General features: G+C 57.9%; 1 protein-coding gene across 7 annotated transcripts in view; it reads left to right on the forward strand.

Moving 5' to 3' along the window:
* OSBPL5 (oxysterol binding protein like 5) overlaps positions 1-14,007 on the forward strand; it is a 78,912-nt gene that overhangs the window by 56,621 nt on the left and 8,284 nt on the right. For all 7 annotated transcript variants that reach the window (XM_078341753.1, XM_078341751.1, XM_054241213.2 and 4 more), the window contains exons 8-14: positions 469-643; positions 953-1,145; positions 4,517-4,701; positions 5,599-5,680; positions 6,609-6,707; positions 7,140-7,236; positions 8,512-8,610. In XM_078341753.1, coding sequence (XP_078197879.1) covers positions 469-643; positions 953-1,145; positions 4,517-4,701; positions 5,599-5,680; positions 6,609-6,707; positions 7,140-7,236; positions 8,512-8,610 — 930 coding nt within the window. The remainder of the gene's footprint in view (positions 1-468; positions 644-952; positions 1,146-4,516; positions 4,702-5,598; positions 5,681-6,608; positions 6,708-7,139; positions 7,237-8,511; positions 8,611-14,007) is intronic.

Below are 14,007 nucleotides of genomic sequence, written 5' to 3' on the forward strand. Positions count from 1 at the left end.
CCCTGACCTCTGCTTCCCAGTGAGGGAGGACCCTCCTCCCTGACTACACCTGCAGAAACCTGAGGGCGGCTATCAGGGTGGGAGGCCGCCTCCAGTGTGACCTGGAGGGGTCACTTACCACACCGGCCCCTCATCGGCCATGTGGGTGGTGGAGGTGGATGAGGCTGTGCCGTGAGCATCCCCAGGCACCTCTGCAAGACTGCCTCCCCAGCACAGCTGTCCCCAGGCTGCACCTGCCTGCTCGGGAAGTCCTCAGTCCCCAGGGGTTCCCATGTCCACCCCCACAGCATCTGCAGCTGGATGCGGGTGCAGGAAGGGAGGGGACCCAGGAACCCAGTCCCTGCTGGGTCTGGGGTGGAGGGGGTGGGTCCCTGAAGGGTCAGAGTGAGGGGAGCCTCCTGGTGGCTCCTTGGGGATGGGGGACGTAGAGAGGTAGGGTGGGACCTGCTCACCCCGTATCCCCCGCAGGCCGCTGCTGGCTGGATGCCCTGGAGCTGGCCCTGCGCTGCTCTAGCCTGCTGAGACTGGGCACCTGCAAGCCAGGCCGAGACGGGGAGCCAGGGACGTCGCCAGACGCGTCACCCTCATCGCTGTGCGGGCTGCCTGCCTTGGCCACCATCCACCCAGACCAAGACCTGTTCCCGTGAGTGAGGCCAGGGCACAGGGTGGTGACTCATGGGGTGTCCTTGTAGGTGAGGAAGACAGGGAGAGGACGGCCCAGCCTCCGCTCTGGTGGGCTGCAGGCTGCAGGCAGGGACCTGTTCATTGCAGTGTACCCAGGAGCCTCGGCTTCTTCCTCTATAAAACGGGCTAATCGTGTCCAACGTGAGTTGTGGAGGCGATGGCAGGCCGGAACATAGGGTAGCGCTGAGCAGCAAGGGCTGGGAGGCCCAGAGGGGTGTGCCAGGGTCTCACCTTTGACAGGGACCCACTGACACCATCCACCTTCCAGACTGAATGGGTCTTCCCTGGAGAACGACGCCTTCTCAGATAAGTCGGAGAGAGAGAACCCTGAGGACTCAGATGCCGAGACCCAGGACCACAGCCGGAAGAACGAGAGTGGCAGCGACCAGTCGGAGACCCCTGGGGCCCCGGCACAGAGAGGGACCACCTATGTGCAGCAGGCCCAGGAGGAGCTGGGGGAGGTGAGAGCCCCAGCCAGGAGCCCCAGGCGTCTCCTCCGCCTCGGCCCCTCGATCTGGAAGCAGAGGTAGCCATGCCTCATCCTGGGGGGAGCACCTGGGGCCCCGGGGGTGGCTTTTGTCCCCATCGCTTGGCAGTGAGTCTGGGAGCTGTCTGTTAGGTAAGCAGGCTCCTCTCCTCTTCTGAAGAGGCGGCCTCTGGCTGGCTGGGATGCAGACGTGGGATGGGCAGGGCAGCTCCCTTCTCGGGCTGGAATTCATTGGCGGGAGAAACAGAGGCTCTGGAGGGGCCCTTGACCCTTTCTGGGGGGGGCGGCCCCACTTCCTGGAGGAGCACAGAGGAGGGTGTGCTGGGCGTGAGTCCCAGGCTTACAGGCACCTGCATACCTGCTGCTCCTCGGGTCCTGGGAGAGCCGTGAACGAGACAGAGCTGGGCCCTGGGCCCCCGGTGCACGGGCAGCAGGAAACACGAAAAACCCACAAACACGGGAGGAGGCTGGGGAGCAGCTGAGGGGACGATCCTAAGACATGAGTGAGGAGAGGGAGGATGGTGTTCTAAGAAGAGGGACCGTCACCAGTGCACGAGGCCGAAGCAGGGACGGGGACCGTGGCCAGTGCACGAGGCCGGCCGGAGCAGGGACAGGGACCGTCACCAGTGCATGAGGCGGAAGCAAAGACAAGGACCGTCACCAGTGCATGAGGCCGAAGCAAAGACAGGGACCGTCACCAGTGCACGAGGCCGGAGCAGGGACAGGGACCGTGGCCAGTGCACGAGGCCGGAGCAGGGACGGGGACCGTCACCAGTGCACGAGGCCAAAGCAGGGATGGGGACCTCCACCAGTGCACGAGGCTGAAGCAAAAACAGGGACCGTCACCAGTGCACAAGGCCGGAGCAGGGGCGGGGACTGTCACCAGTGCACAAGGCCGAAGCAGGGACGGGGACCTCCACCAGTGCACAAGGCCGAAGCAAAGACGGGGACCGTCACCAGTGCACGAGGCCGGAGCAGGGGCGGGGACCGTGGCCAGTGCGTGAGGCCGAAACAGGGACGGGGACCTCCACCAGTGCACAAGGCCTAAGCAAAGACGGGTACCGTCACCGGTGCAGGAGGCCGAAGCAAAGACGGGGACCATCACCAGTGCACGAGGCCGAAGCAAAGACAGGGACTGTCACCAGTGCACGAGGCCGAAGCAGGGACGGGGACCGTGGCCAGTGCGCGAGGCCAAAGCAGGGACGGGGACCTCCACCAGTGCGTGAGGCTGAAGCAGGTGCAGGCGGCGGGTAGTGGTGCCAGTGTCCCCAGTGCACACCCTCAGATGAACAGCCAGGGCACTGCCTCCCTGCTGCCAGAGAGAATGCACGTGGCCCTGGGCACTGTGGGGCATCTCAGGAAGGGGAGTCCAGAGGAATCACAGGCTCTGAGCTTACACTGGGTGACTTGGGCACAGGCTGAGGAAGCCAGGCTGTGCTCCGGCGTGGATGTGTCAGGAACAGGAAGCTCTGAGATCTGGGATCTTGTCATTCTCATGCGGGAAGTGGGACAGGAGGAGCAAGGCTGTGGCTGTCACAGGGCAACGGGCAGTCCTGGTTTCCGCGGGAAAGGGGATTGCGGTCCCTGCTGCTGTTTGGATGAGCATCATGTTCACATCTTGCTCTGCAGGGACATCTGTGGTCTGTGGAATTCCTTGTGTTCAGTAGAACACCGTGGCCTCCCTGTGGCTGCTGTTTCCACAGAGCTCAGGCTCCCGTGCAGGGATGGGAGGGTTAGGATGCGCCTAGAGGGAGTGGACCGAGGGCCCCGGGAGCCTTGGGCTGAGAGTGTTGGGGAAACCACCAGCAGGTTAGGCAGGGCCCTCAGGACAGCTGAGGGGCAGAGGTGGACACCGGGCCACCTGTAGGAAAGAGCCATTGTGGGAAGAAAGCTGGGGGTGCCCTGGACCTGGCTGTGATGGAGAAGGGAGAGGGGCAGACTCAGGGTGTTTGGAAGGTGGATTGGGCAGATCCCAGCCAGATGGCAACGCGTGACGCTGCTGTGAGCCAGGCAGGGTGGGCTGCTGCAGGTGTGAGCCCAAGGCTCCAGGCAGAGACCTGGGCATGAGGGCATGGGCGGACAGCCAAGGGGCGCCCAACCTTCAGAGGCCAAGCACAGATAAGGCTTCACAGAGGTGGGCAGGGAGGTAGGAGGAGGGGTTGCAGGGCCAGCAGTGCTGAGAACCAGGGCAGGATGAGAAGAGGGGGTGACGGCTGGATCAGTGAGGGGCAGTGGGGACCTGCACCAAGACAGCCTTAGTAGAGAAGAGAGCAGAAGCCTGGGGGAGAGGGTTCAGGAAGATGGAAGGGCACAGACAGAGCTGGAGGGTCCCTGACAGCCGAAGCTGCCCGCCATTTCTAAGTCCCAAAGCTTTCTTGGAAATCAAGGCTACAGCACTGGACCCTCGACCCCTCATGGGCCAGCCCCTCACAGGGTCAGACATGGCTCCTTGGTGCCACAAGCACAGAGAGGCGAAGCCACTTGCCTAAGGCATCCCTGCAGCAGGGGCGAGATCCCGACTCACAGACCGCACCCCATCTGGCCCCCTCCCCTGGGCAGCTGTCTTCAGGCTAGCTGGGGTTACAGGCTTGAGCCACCGCGCCCGGCCAGAAATATAATCTTTTAAAAAAATGGAAGAGCAGGCTGGGCACGGTGGCTTATGCTTATAATCCCAGCACTTTGGGAGGCTGAGGCAGGTGGATCTTAAGGTCAGGAGTTTGAGACCAGCCTGTCCAATATGGTGAAGCCCCATTTCTACTAAAAAATAACAAAAATTAGCTGAGGTGTGGTGGTGCATGTCTGTAGTCCAGCTATTCAGGAGGCTGAGGCAGGAGAATCGCTTGAACCCGGGAGGTTGATTGTGGTGAGCCGAGATCGTGCCATTGCACTCCAGCCTGGGTGACAAAGTGAGCTTCTGTCTCGGAAAAAAGGAAGAGCAGGTCAAAGCGCTGCTCCCCAGGCAGCTGTGAAGACAGGGCGGGCGGCAGCCTCTCTGTTCCTGGGCCCCGGGTCCCACGAAGCACAGATGCATTTCAACAGCAGGTGCTGAAAGGCTGTACCCTGCCCTTTGAGGGGGGCAGGACATGGGGTCCCTGGGCCAGGAGCAGAGACAGAAGCAGGCCTGGATCAGGGCTGGGGGTGCCCCAGGGGCAGGGTGGAGACACATTGGGAAGAGTTCACATCTGACGGGGCTGAGTTGGCCTCATGAGGCCACAGGGACCAGGCCAGGGGTTTACACCCAAAGGGGTGGCAGGTGTGGCCTCCTCCAGCCAGAGCTGCCACTGCCCCGCCACCCTTCCTCGAGGCTCCTCCACGCAGGCGCTGACTGCAGCCTGTCTGCCGCAGCTGGGCGAGGCGTCCCAGGTGGAGACAGTGTCGGAGGAAAACAAGAGTCTGATGTGGACCCTGCTGAAGCAGCTGCGGCCGGGCATGGACCTGTCCCGCGTGGTGCTGCCCACCTTTGTGCTGGAGCCACGCTCCTTCCTGAACAAGCTCTCTGACCACTACTACCACGCAGACCTGCTCTCCAGGTGAGCGCCACGCCGGGAGGGCGCCCCACACCGTGCCCTGCATCTGCAGGAGACCTGCAGCCCCTCAGCCCCTGCCTCCCCTGTGGGGGCTTCCAGAGTCCCCTGGCTGATCTCAGCCCACTGTTCCTGCAGCTCCCCCCTCCCAGGGGGCCCTGTCTCCAAGGCGGGCCTGGGCGGAGCTGGCAGAGAGGGAGAGTCGTTCCCTCAGGGCCAGGGCCATCTGTGGTGAGAGGGGGCTCAGTCCCAAGCACCTGCCATGCACCCTGAGCCCTGTACCCTCAAGCTGGAAGGGATGGGATACAGAGGAAGGAAGGGAGTTGCAGAGACTAGAAGCAGGTTGCAGAGGCAGGAAAGGGCTGCAGAGGCAGGAAGGGGCTACAGAGGCCAGAAGGGGCTACAGAGGCCGGAAGGGGCTGCAGAGGCAGGAAGGGGCTGCAGAGGCAGGAAGGGGCTACAGAGGCCGGAAGGGGCTGCAGAGGCAGGAAGGGGGCTGCAGAGGCAGGAAGGGGCTACAGAGGCCGGAAGGGGCTGCAGAGGCAGGAAGGGGCTGTAGAGGCTGGAAGGGGCTGTAGAGGCTGGAAGGGGGCTGCAGGCTTGGGAGTCAGGCAGAGGGAGCATCGTGGGGACAAGAGTGTGGGCTTCCTGGAGGTGGGGGCACCCTGGCACCCTATGTGAGCAGTGCCCTCTGCCCCAACATTGGAGCAGCCCTGGCTCCAATGAAGAACCCACTTCTCTGTAGAAAATTCTCCTGCTTGGGGTGGCCAGAGTACCTGGGCCAGGCAGCCTGTTTCCAGCTGAGTGGATGGAGGTTGGCATGGTAGGAGGGAGGGGTCAGGGAAAGGGAGGGTGGCCCATGGCCCCCAGAGCAGAGGTCAGCGTTCTCCCGCCCCATGGCAGGGCCGCAGTGGAGGAGGACGCCTACAGTCGCATGAAGCTGGTGCTGCAGTGGTACCTGTCTGGCTTCTACAAGAAGCCCAAGGTGAGACCCTGCCAGCCGGGGAGGGTGGGGCTGCGGCCCACGGGTCCGTTTGCTCAGCCCTCGTTCCTTGTCCCCGGGCTACCCCCTACTCCACATGGCCTTGAAGGACCCTGGTTACCCCACAGAGGTCCCAGGTCCTTGGTGATGGGGGACAGGGCCCCACTTCCCACAGGGGTGTTCTGGGTGGCTCAGGCCAGGCCCCCAAGGGTGGTCTCAGTTCCCTGAAGGGCCCAAGCTGGACCCCTTCCTTATCCCCCAAGAGAACAGCCTCAGGCCGTGTGAGAGATGGTGCCAAAAGACAGAGGCTTTCAACCCCGAACCTCGAGGAACCTTTGGGATCTGTGGTTTTCATAAATTTTTAGCCATGGAGCCCCTTTTTAGAACCACAAACCCAAGACTCCAGTGACAGCAGGCTGCTCTGGTTATAGTGAGGGACAGGGGCCCGAAGCCCCCCTGACCTCACCACCAAGCCCTGGGGCTCCATGGGAAGCAAGTTTGAAAACCAGGATCTTGGTTCCACTTCTTCATTGTGCAGATGGGGAAACTGAGGCTCGGTGAGGGGAAAGGATGGCCCAAGTCACACAGCAGGTGTGGGGTGGTGGCGGGACTCCTGACTGCCTGGTGCCCTCTGTGGTCTTCAGCTGCACCCAAGGTCCAAGGAGAGTGTGACAAGGTTGGGGTCTTACATCCCTCCTCTAAGCTAAGAAGTGGACAGGATTCCCCTGAGGCTGTCCCCCAGGAATGTAAACCACAGGCAAAACAATCCCCCCAAATCAGAAGTGAGGTGCTGTTCCCAGATGCTGGCAGCAAAGCAGACGAGCAGGCAGCGGGCAGCCCACCCACACTGCCCCCCAGGCCACCTCCCTCACCTGCTCTGCACAGCGACCCCTCACCTGCCCAGTTCCTCACACGAGTCTGTTGCGTGCAGGGAATCAAGAAGCCCTACAACCCCATCCTGGGGGAGACCTTCCGCTGCTGCTGGCTCCACCCCCAGACTGACAGCCGCACGTTCTACATAGCAGAGCAGGCAAGAGCCCCTCCACTGCACCCGGGCCTGGGGGCTGGGCTCGTGGGGGCGGGGCCCTGGCAGCGGGCAAGCATGACCCCGAGAGCCCGCTTCCTAGGCGCCCCACATCCTGCCCAGCACTGCCAACAGGGATTCTCACAGAAGGTGCAGACACCTCCATGGCTGTGGCAGCAGACAGCATCTCCCTACGGAGGGGACAGAGCATCCCATCTCTCAAGGGGGGGCCTTCTGGGGCAGTCAGGGCTCCTGAGCCCCACATTGAAGCCTGCCTGCCCTGGGCGTCATGAGCGAGAGCCAGGAAGGCCCCTACCCGAATCCTGGGACGGGGATGGGGGTGTATCCGGGACAGGGAGGGGTTTTCTTTGAAGCTGGGCTCCTGCTTCCTGGGATTACCTGCTTCTGAGCTGTTGACAGAGCCGCCTCTGCACACAGGTGTCCCACCACCCGCCCGTGTCTGCCTTCCACGTCAGCAACCGGAAGGACGGCTTCTGCATCAGTGGGAGCGTCACAGCCAGGTCCAGGTTCTATGGTGAGGAGGTCACCCCAGGCGCCCCCTGGGGCCTCAGGGAAATGCAGTGGGGGGCTGCAGGAGCAAGTGGGCCAACATCTCAGCTGGGGGCCGTGTGCCTGTCCCTCCCAACCCTTGTAGTCAGAGACCGCCATGGTCAAGTGCTCACACCCGGGCATCAGGCAGAGCTTGCCCGCAGCTCCCCTGAGCTGAGAGGGGGCACCTTTTGTAGGGATGCCTTGAGAACTGAGGGAAGCGTCTGCGTGGAAAGGTGTGGACCAGGGCTGAGCAGCCCCAGAGCGCTGTGTGGCTGTGTGAATCCGCTAAAATGAAACTTTTTAGCACAGTGGCTCACGCCTATCATCCCAGCACTTTGGGAGGCTGAGGTGGGCGGATCACCTGAGGTCACGAGTTCAAGACCAGCCTGGCCAACATGGCAAAACCTTGTCTCAAAATATAAAAATTAGCTGGCCGTGATGGGTGCCTGTAATCCTAGCTACTTGGGAGGCTGAGGCAGGAGAATCGCTTGAACCCAGGAGGTGGAACTTACCATGAGCTGAGGTGCCACTGCCCTCCAGCCTGAATGACAGGGTTAGACTCTGCCTCCAAAGAGAGAAAAAAATGAAACTGAAACCAAGGACTTTCTGTGGCCACATCTCAGTGCTCAGTGTTGGCCCCAGAGTGGGACAGGGAGGGAATCTCTGGTCTTTGCAGCAGCCCCACTGGACTGCACTGCTTTGGGGCCTGACAGCCGCGGGTGTGCAGAAGGTGGCCGTTTCCATGTCTTCCCATCAGTCGTACGTTTCCCATCAGTTCCGTCATGGGCGGGTGTGTGCCGGTTGCCTCTGTGCGCCTGGCTCTCCTGGGTGTGTGGAAGTCTGGGAGGGGCCCATGTGCCACTGCCCTCCGGTTCAGCCCACCTCGTCCACCTCTGTCCTCTCCTCACTGGCCATGTCCGTGACTCGGCCCTTCCACAGGGATGTTTAAAGTCTAAGGGGGACTCAGGCTACTTTGAAAAGGTTTGCAGCCTCCACCCTGAGAATCGTCAGTTTTGTGACTGGAATAAAACACTAACAAGTCAAAGGTGAAAAGACTTCTCAGCGCAGATGTCATGCACACACTGGACGGGGATTTGACAGAGTCTCAGGCCCCGAGAGGTTACGTGACGCACCCGAAGTCACACCGCATGTTCGCGTTCGGCTGTCGGAAGGAGCTCTGACCCTGTGACACGGGGGCGGCCGCAGGTGTGAAGGGGCTGTCTGCACTCACTGGTCCTTCTGCCTCTTGTCTCTGCAGGGAACTCGCTGTCAGCTCTGCTGGATGGTAAAGCCACGCTCACCTTCCTGAACCAAGCGGAGGATTACACCCTCACCATGCCCTACGCCCACTGCAAAGGTGAGGGGCTCAGCTACCCACCCCAAGGGCAGAGCCAGGCTCCTCCCTCAGTGACATCGGCTGGGTGATAAACCCCTTTAGTTATTTGCTGGAGGATATCTACTTCACCTTCACTCCCCCATTACTTTTTTTTTTTTTTTTTTTGAGACGGAGTTTCGCTCTTGTTGCCCAGGCTGGACTGCAATGGTGCGATCTGGCTCACCGCAACCTCCGCCTCCCAGGTTCAAGTGATTCTCTTGTCTCCACCTCCTGAGTAGCTGGGATTACAGGCATGCACCACCACGCTCAGCTAATTTTGTATTTTTAGTAGTGATGGGGTTTCTCCATGTTGGTCAGGCTGGTCTTGAACTCCCGGCCTCAGGTGCTCCGTTCACCTCAGCCTCCCAAATTACAGGCGTGACAGCCACCACGCCCAGCCTGGCCCGTGACTTTCGAAGGTGCGTGATTCCAGGTGGATTGCTGTTTTCAGCCCTTTTGACATACGCATTTCGTTTGCCTTCCGGCTGGCACTGCTGTCGGGATGATCAGCTGTCAGCGCGTTTGTTACATCATCTGCTCTTCCCAGCAAGGCTTTGAAGGCACTCTTGTTGCCTTGGTGCTCTGTAGTCTCGCTATAGTGTGTCCAAGTTAGGATTTCTTTTGATTTTTTCATTAATGGACTTTATTTTTTATAATAGTGTTGTGTTTACAGAAGAATTGAGCAGGAATACAGAGTTCCTGTGTGTCCCTTACACAGTGTCCCCTGTCATTAACACCTCACATTGAGGTGCTGCATTTGGTGCCAATGATGAGCCAGTACTGATACACTGTTATGAGCTGAGTGTACAGGTCGCTTCTTGTGTTGCTCATTATGTGGGTTTTGATAAAGACAGAAGGACCTGTGTCTGCCATTACCGTATTTCACAGAATAGTTGCACCACTCTAAAAGTCTCTTATGATGAGACATGAACAGATGAATCCACATACTCCTCCGTCCCCCCAGGCTCTGGCCACAACTGATCCTTTACTGCCTCCATAGTTTTGCCTTTTCCAGAATGTGATGTAGTTGGAATCATATGGCATGGAGCCTTTTCAGATTGGCTTCTTTCACTTAGAAATATGCACATAAAGATTCTTCCACTGGGCATCCCCGCACTTTGGGAGGCCGAGGTGGGGGATTTGCTTGATGGGGGAGTTCAAGACCAGCCTGGGCAACATGGTGAAACCCTTTCTGTACCAAAAATACCAAAAAATGAGCCAGGCATGGTGATGCACTGCACTGGTGGTCCCAGCCTTGGGAGGTTGAAGTGGGAGGATTACCTGAGTCCAGGAGGTAGAGGCTGTGGGGACCCTCATGACACCAGGTGCACTCCAGCCTGGGCAGCAGAGTGAGACCCTGTCTCAAAAAAAAAATCCTCCATGTCCTTTTATCACTTGCTAGCTCTGGATTGCTCTTGAATTTTTACTGACTGAGGATTTTTGTTTGTTCGAACTCTTTGAACCTGAGGTTTTGTGCCGTTGATCATGTCTGGAAACTTTTAGCCCATTATTATTTTTTAAGTGCCTCACTCCCGATTTCTCCGTTTCTCCTAGAACTCCAGTGAGACCGAATTTAAACCACCTTCTTTGCTTGTCTCTCTTACTGTTTCCATCATTCTTTTATTTGTTTGCATTCTAGAGAATTTATTCAGGTGCATCTTTAACTCTAATTAACTTGACATGTGACTTATTCACCGAGTTTCCTTTTTGATGTTTTGTTTCCCAAGAAGTTCTTCTCCTTTTCAAAGCTGCCTGTTCTTTTTCTTCTTTCTCTCTTTTGTTTTAGATGGAATTTTGCTCTTACTGCCCAGGCTGAGTGCAGTGGCACCATCTCGGTTCACTGCAACCTCCGCCTCCTGGGTTCAAGCAATTCTCCTGCCTTAGCCTCCCAAGTACCTGGGACTACAGGTGTGTGCCACCACACCTGGCTAATTTTGTATTTTTAGGAGAGACTGGGTTTCTCCATGTTGATCAGGTTGGTCTTGAACTCCTGACCTCAGGTGATCCACCCGCATCAGCGTCCCAAAGTGCTGGGATCACAGGAGTGAGCCACGGCACCGGCCTTTCCTGTTCTTTTATACTGGTACCTGTTCCTTGGTCATGCTTGCAATCCTTTCCTGCAAATCTTAGAGCACTGCAATAAACAGTTTTTTCATCATTTCTATCTGGCCATTCTCATAGTGTAATTTGTTTGCGGCTGGGTCCCCTCTGCCCGCAGTGATGCCCTCAGAGATGCTCAGTAGTTACTCAGAGAATGGCTGAATTACCCTGGGATTCTCATTTTGCTAGTGCTTCATTTGTTGCTGTTTTGCTACCTGAAATTGTTTGACTGCCTCTCACATTTTCTTAGTAGGTTGTTTCTGGGACACAGAAGTATAGGTTTGAATCCCAAACTCACCTTACGCATTCATGGAGAGTTCCAGGTTTCTTTTTAACCCCTAGAGCAGAGGCCAACAGAGGGGTCCCCTTGAGTCACCCTCTGGGACGAATGGGCTTTCTGCAGCTGTTCCTTTTGCTGATGGTATAGCCATGTGAGAGTGCCTGCTTTGTGGAAATGTCTCAGAAAAAACTCTCCTGGTTTCTCTGACCCAAGGACCTGTCTGCCACTTCCCATGGGAACCTCAGAAACCAAGATCTCAGATCAACAAATGCCCCTCCTTCCTTTCCCCCTCCTCCCACTGCCCCTTCCCCTTCCCCCCTCCTCCTCCCCCTCCTCCCACTCCCCCCTCCCCTTCCCCCTCCTCCTCCCACTCTCCCCTTCCCTTCCCCCTCCTCCCACTCCCCCCTCCCCTTCCCCCTCCTCCTCCCACTCCTCCCACTCCCCCCTCCCCTTCCCCCTCCTCCTCCCACTCCCCCTCCCCTTCCCCTTCCCCTTCCCCCTCCTCCTCCCACTCCCCCTCCCCCTCCCCTCCCCCTCCTCCTCCCACTCCCCCCTTCCCTTCCCCCTTCTCCTCCTCCTCCCTCTCCTCCCCCCTCCTCCACTCCCCCTCCCCTTCCCCCTCCTCCTCCCCTTCCCCCTCCTCCTCCTCCCCCTCCTCCTCCTCCTTCTCCTCCCCTTCCCTCTCCTCCTCTCCCTCCTCCTCCCCCTTCTCCTCCCCTCCTCTTTCCCCTCCTCCCACTCCCCCTCCCCTTCCCCCTTCTCCTCCTCCTCCCCCTCCCCTTCCCCCTTCTCCCTCCTCCTCCCCCTCCTCCTCCTTCTCCTCCTCCCCTTCCCTCTCCTCCTCTTCCTCCTCCTCCTCCTCCTCCTCCCCTCCCTCTTTATTTTTCTTCTGGGGGAGTTCCCATATTTCCTTGCATGCTCATTGACTCACCCATGTTTCATATTTTTTTTTCAACTTTTTGTTATTGGCGAAGTTCAAACATATATGTATGGCACACCCACGAACCCGCAGCACAGCAAGCCACTCACCTTCATGCTCTCCCCCAGTTGATTGGAGGTAAATCCCAGACATCACATCATCTGAGTATTTTATTTTATATCACTTAAAGACAAGGATTTCCCTTTTTTTTTTTTTGAGACAGAGTCTCACTGTATCGCCCAGGCTGGAGTACAGTGGTGTGATCTCGGCTCACTGCTACCTCCCCCTCCCAGGTTCAAGCGATTCTCCTGCCTCCACCTCCGGAGTGGCTGAGATTACAGGCATCTGCCACCATGCCTGGTTAATTTTTGTATTTTAGTAGACATGGGGTTTCACCATGTTGGCCAGGCTGGTCATAGATTCCTGACCTCAAGTGATCTGCCCGCCTTGGCCTCCCGAAGTGCCGGCGTTACAGGCATGAGCACTGCACCCACCCAGGATTTCCCTTCTTGACCATAACTAAAATACTATCACCAGACCAAAAAACACCCACTCTTCCTTATCATCGAGTCTGCAGTCCACGTTCGGGTCCCCAGTTGCCGTGTGCCTGTGTCTTGTTCCCTGGCACTCGGACAGCTGGCTGGCTGGCTGGGTCTCTGTGTACAGCCGTGCTCTGCAGGTGGCTGCCCCGTTCTTACATCTCCTTGATCCCTCCTGTTTTTCCCTGCAGTGTATTAATGCTTCCCTCCAGCGTGGATTTTCCTGGCTGCATTCCTGTGCCCTGGGGATCGCCCATAAACCATCAATTGATTTGATCCCTAGATGCCTGATCATGTTCACCACAATTTTTTTCAACATGATGCTTCCTCGAGGGTTTCGTGTCTTTCCACAGCAGGGCGCACGGGGCCTGCTGTTCTCTGTGACGTTAGTGGACCTTGATTCTCATGCCCGCCTCCATTCCTGTATCAGGCATTGCAAGATGGTGACGTTCCATCCTCCTTCACTTAGTCACCGAAAGGCTTCTCGAAAGAGAAACTCCCCCTTGCCCACTACACAGTTACCCAACAGGACTGCTTTGTTTTAGGATAAATCCCAGGTTTTTTTTTAATCTTTTCAAAATAATGAGGTTTTTCCCCTGCTGTCTTCCAAAGGTGACTGGCAAAGGTGATTATTGCCACGTATCTTTTGATAGGAACGTATTTGATGTTTTAGAATGTTTTAATTGTTCACCTTATTGATACTGAGATTGCCCCATCTTTGGGGGCCATCGTTGGCTCCGGGGCCCCCTGCACATGCCGACGCTGGACTTCAAGGCGGCCATTTCTCCAGAGAGCCCCAGTTCCTCTCACTAGGAAATAACATGTAGTGACCGCCATCTGGGGGGCAGGTCTGTTTTGTTTTTCTTCCTTTCTTTCTTTTTTAAGAAGACTCTCACTCTGTTGCCCAGGCTAGAGTGCAGGGGTGCGATCGTGGCTCGCTGCAGCCTCGGCACTGGGCCTTCCTCTCCCTGGAGCCCACAGAGCCCTCAAGGCTGCGCAGAGCCGCTCCTTCGTCTTTCCAGGCGCGTAGCTTTCCACCGGGCACGTGGCCAGGGTGCGCTCGCACAGCACCCTCCGGAGGGCCTTGGGGGTGCTTCAAGCTTTTGTCTCGACAAGTAGCTTGTCGTCCGTTTTCTTCATTTTTAAGACACATATTTCGCCACACATTTCTGAGTGGTTTTCAGAGTGCAAATGTTTGGGTTAATTGAAAAAAGATGCATTAATTTTTTAACTATACGGGATGCTATCCTGGGTGCTGGTGCCTGCTCTGTCCTGGGTGCCAGCCTGGGGCGCAGCAGTGAGCGGGAAGATGCCCGCCCTGAGGAGTGTGACGTCACAGCAGGGACCACAGAGTCAAGTGAAGCACACTCGTGTCTCACGGGGCTGGTGGCCTCCAGCGCGTGGAACAGGAGGTGACACCCAGACATGCAAAAAGGCCTGGCGAGGACAGAGCCCCCTTAGTGGGGAGACAGCCCCCGAGGGCCCAAGCGTGCCTCCACATGGGGCTCTGCTCCCAGCTCCTCTTGTCCTCCTCGCCATCC

Source organism: Callithrix jacchus, chromosome 10 (genome assembly GCF_049354715.1).
Source record: "Callithrix jacchus isolate 240 chromosome 10, calJac240_pri, whole genome shotgun sequence".
NCBI lineage: Eukaryota > Metazoa > Chordata > Mammalia > Primates > Cebidae > Callithrix > Callithrix jacchus.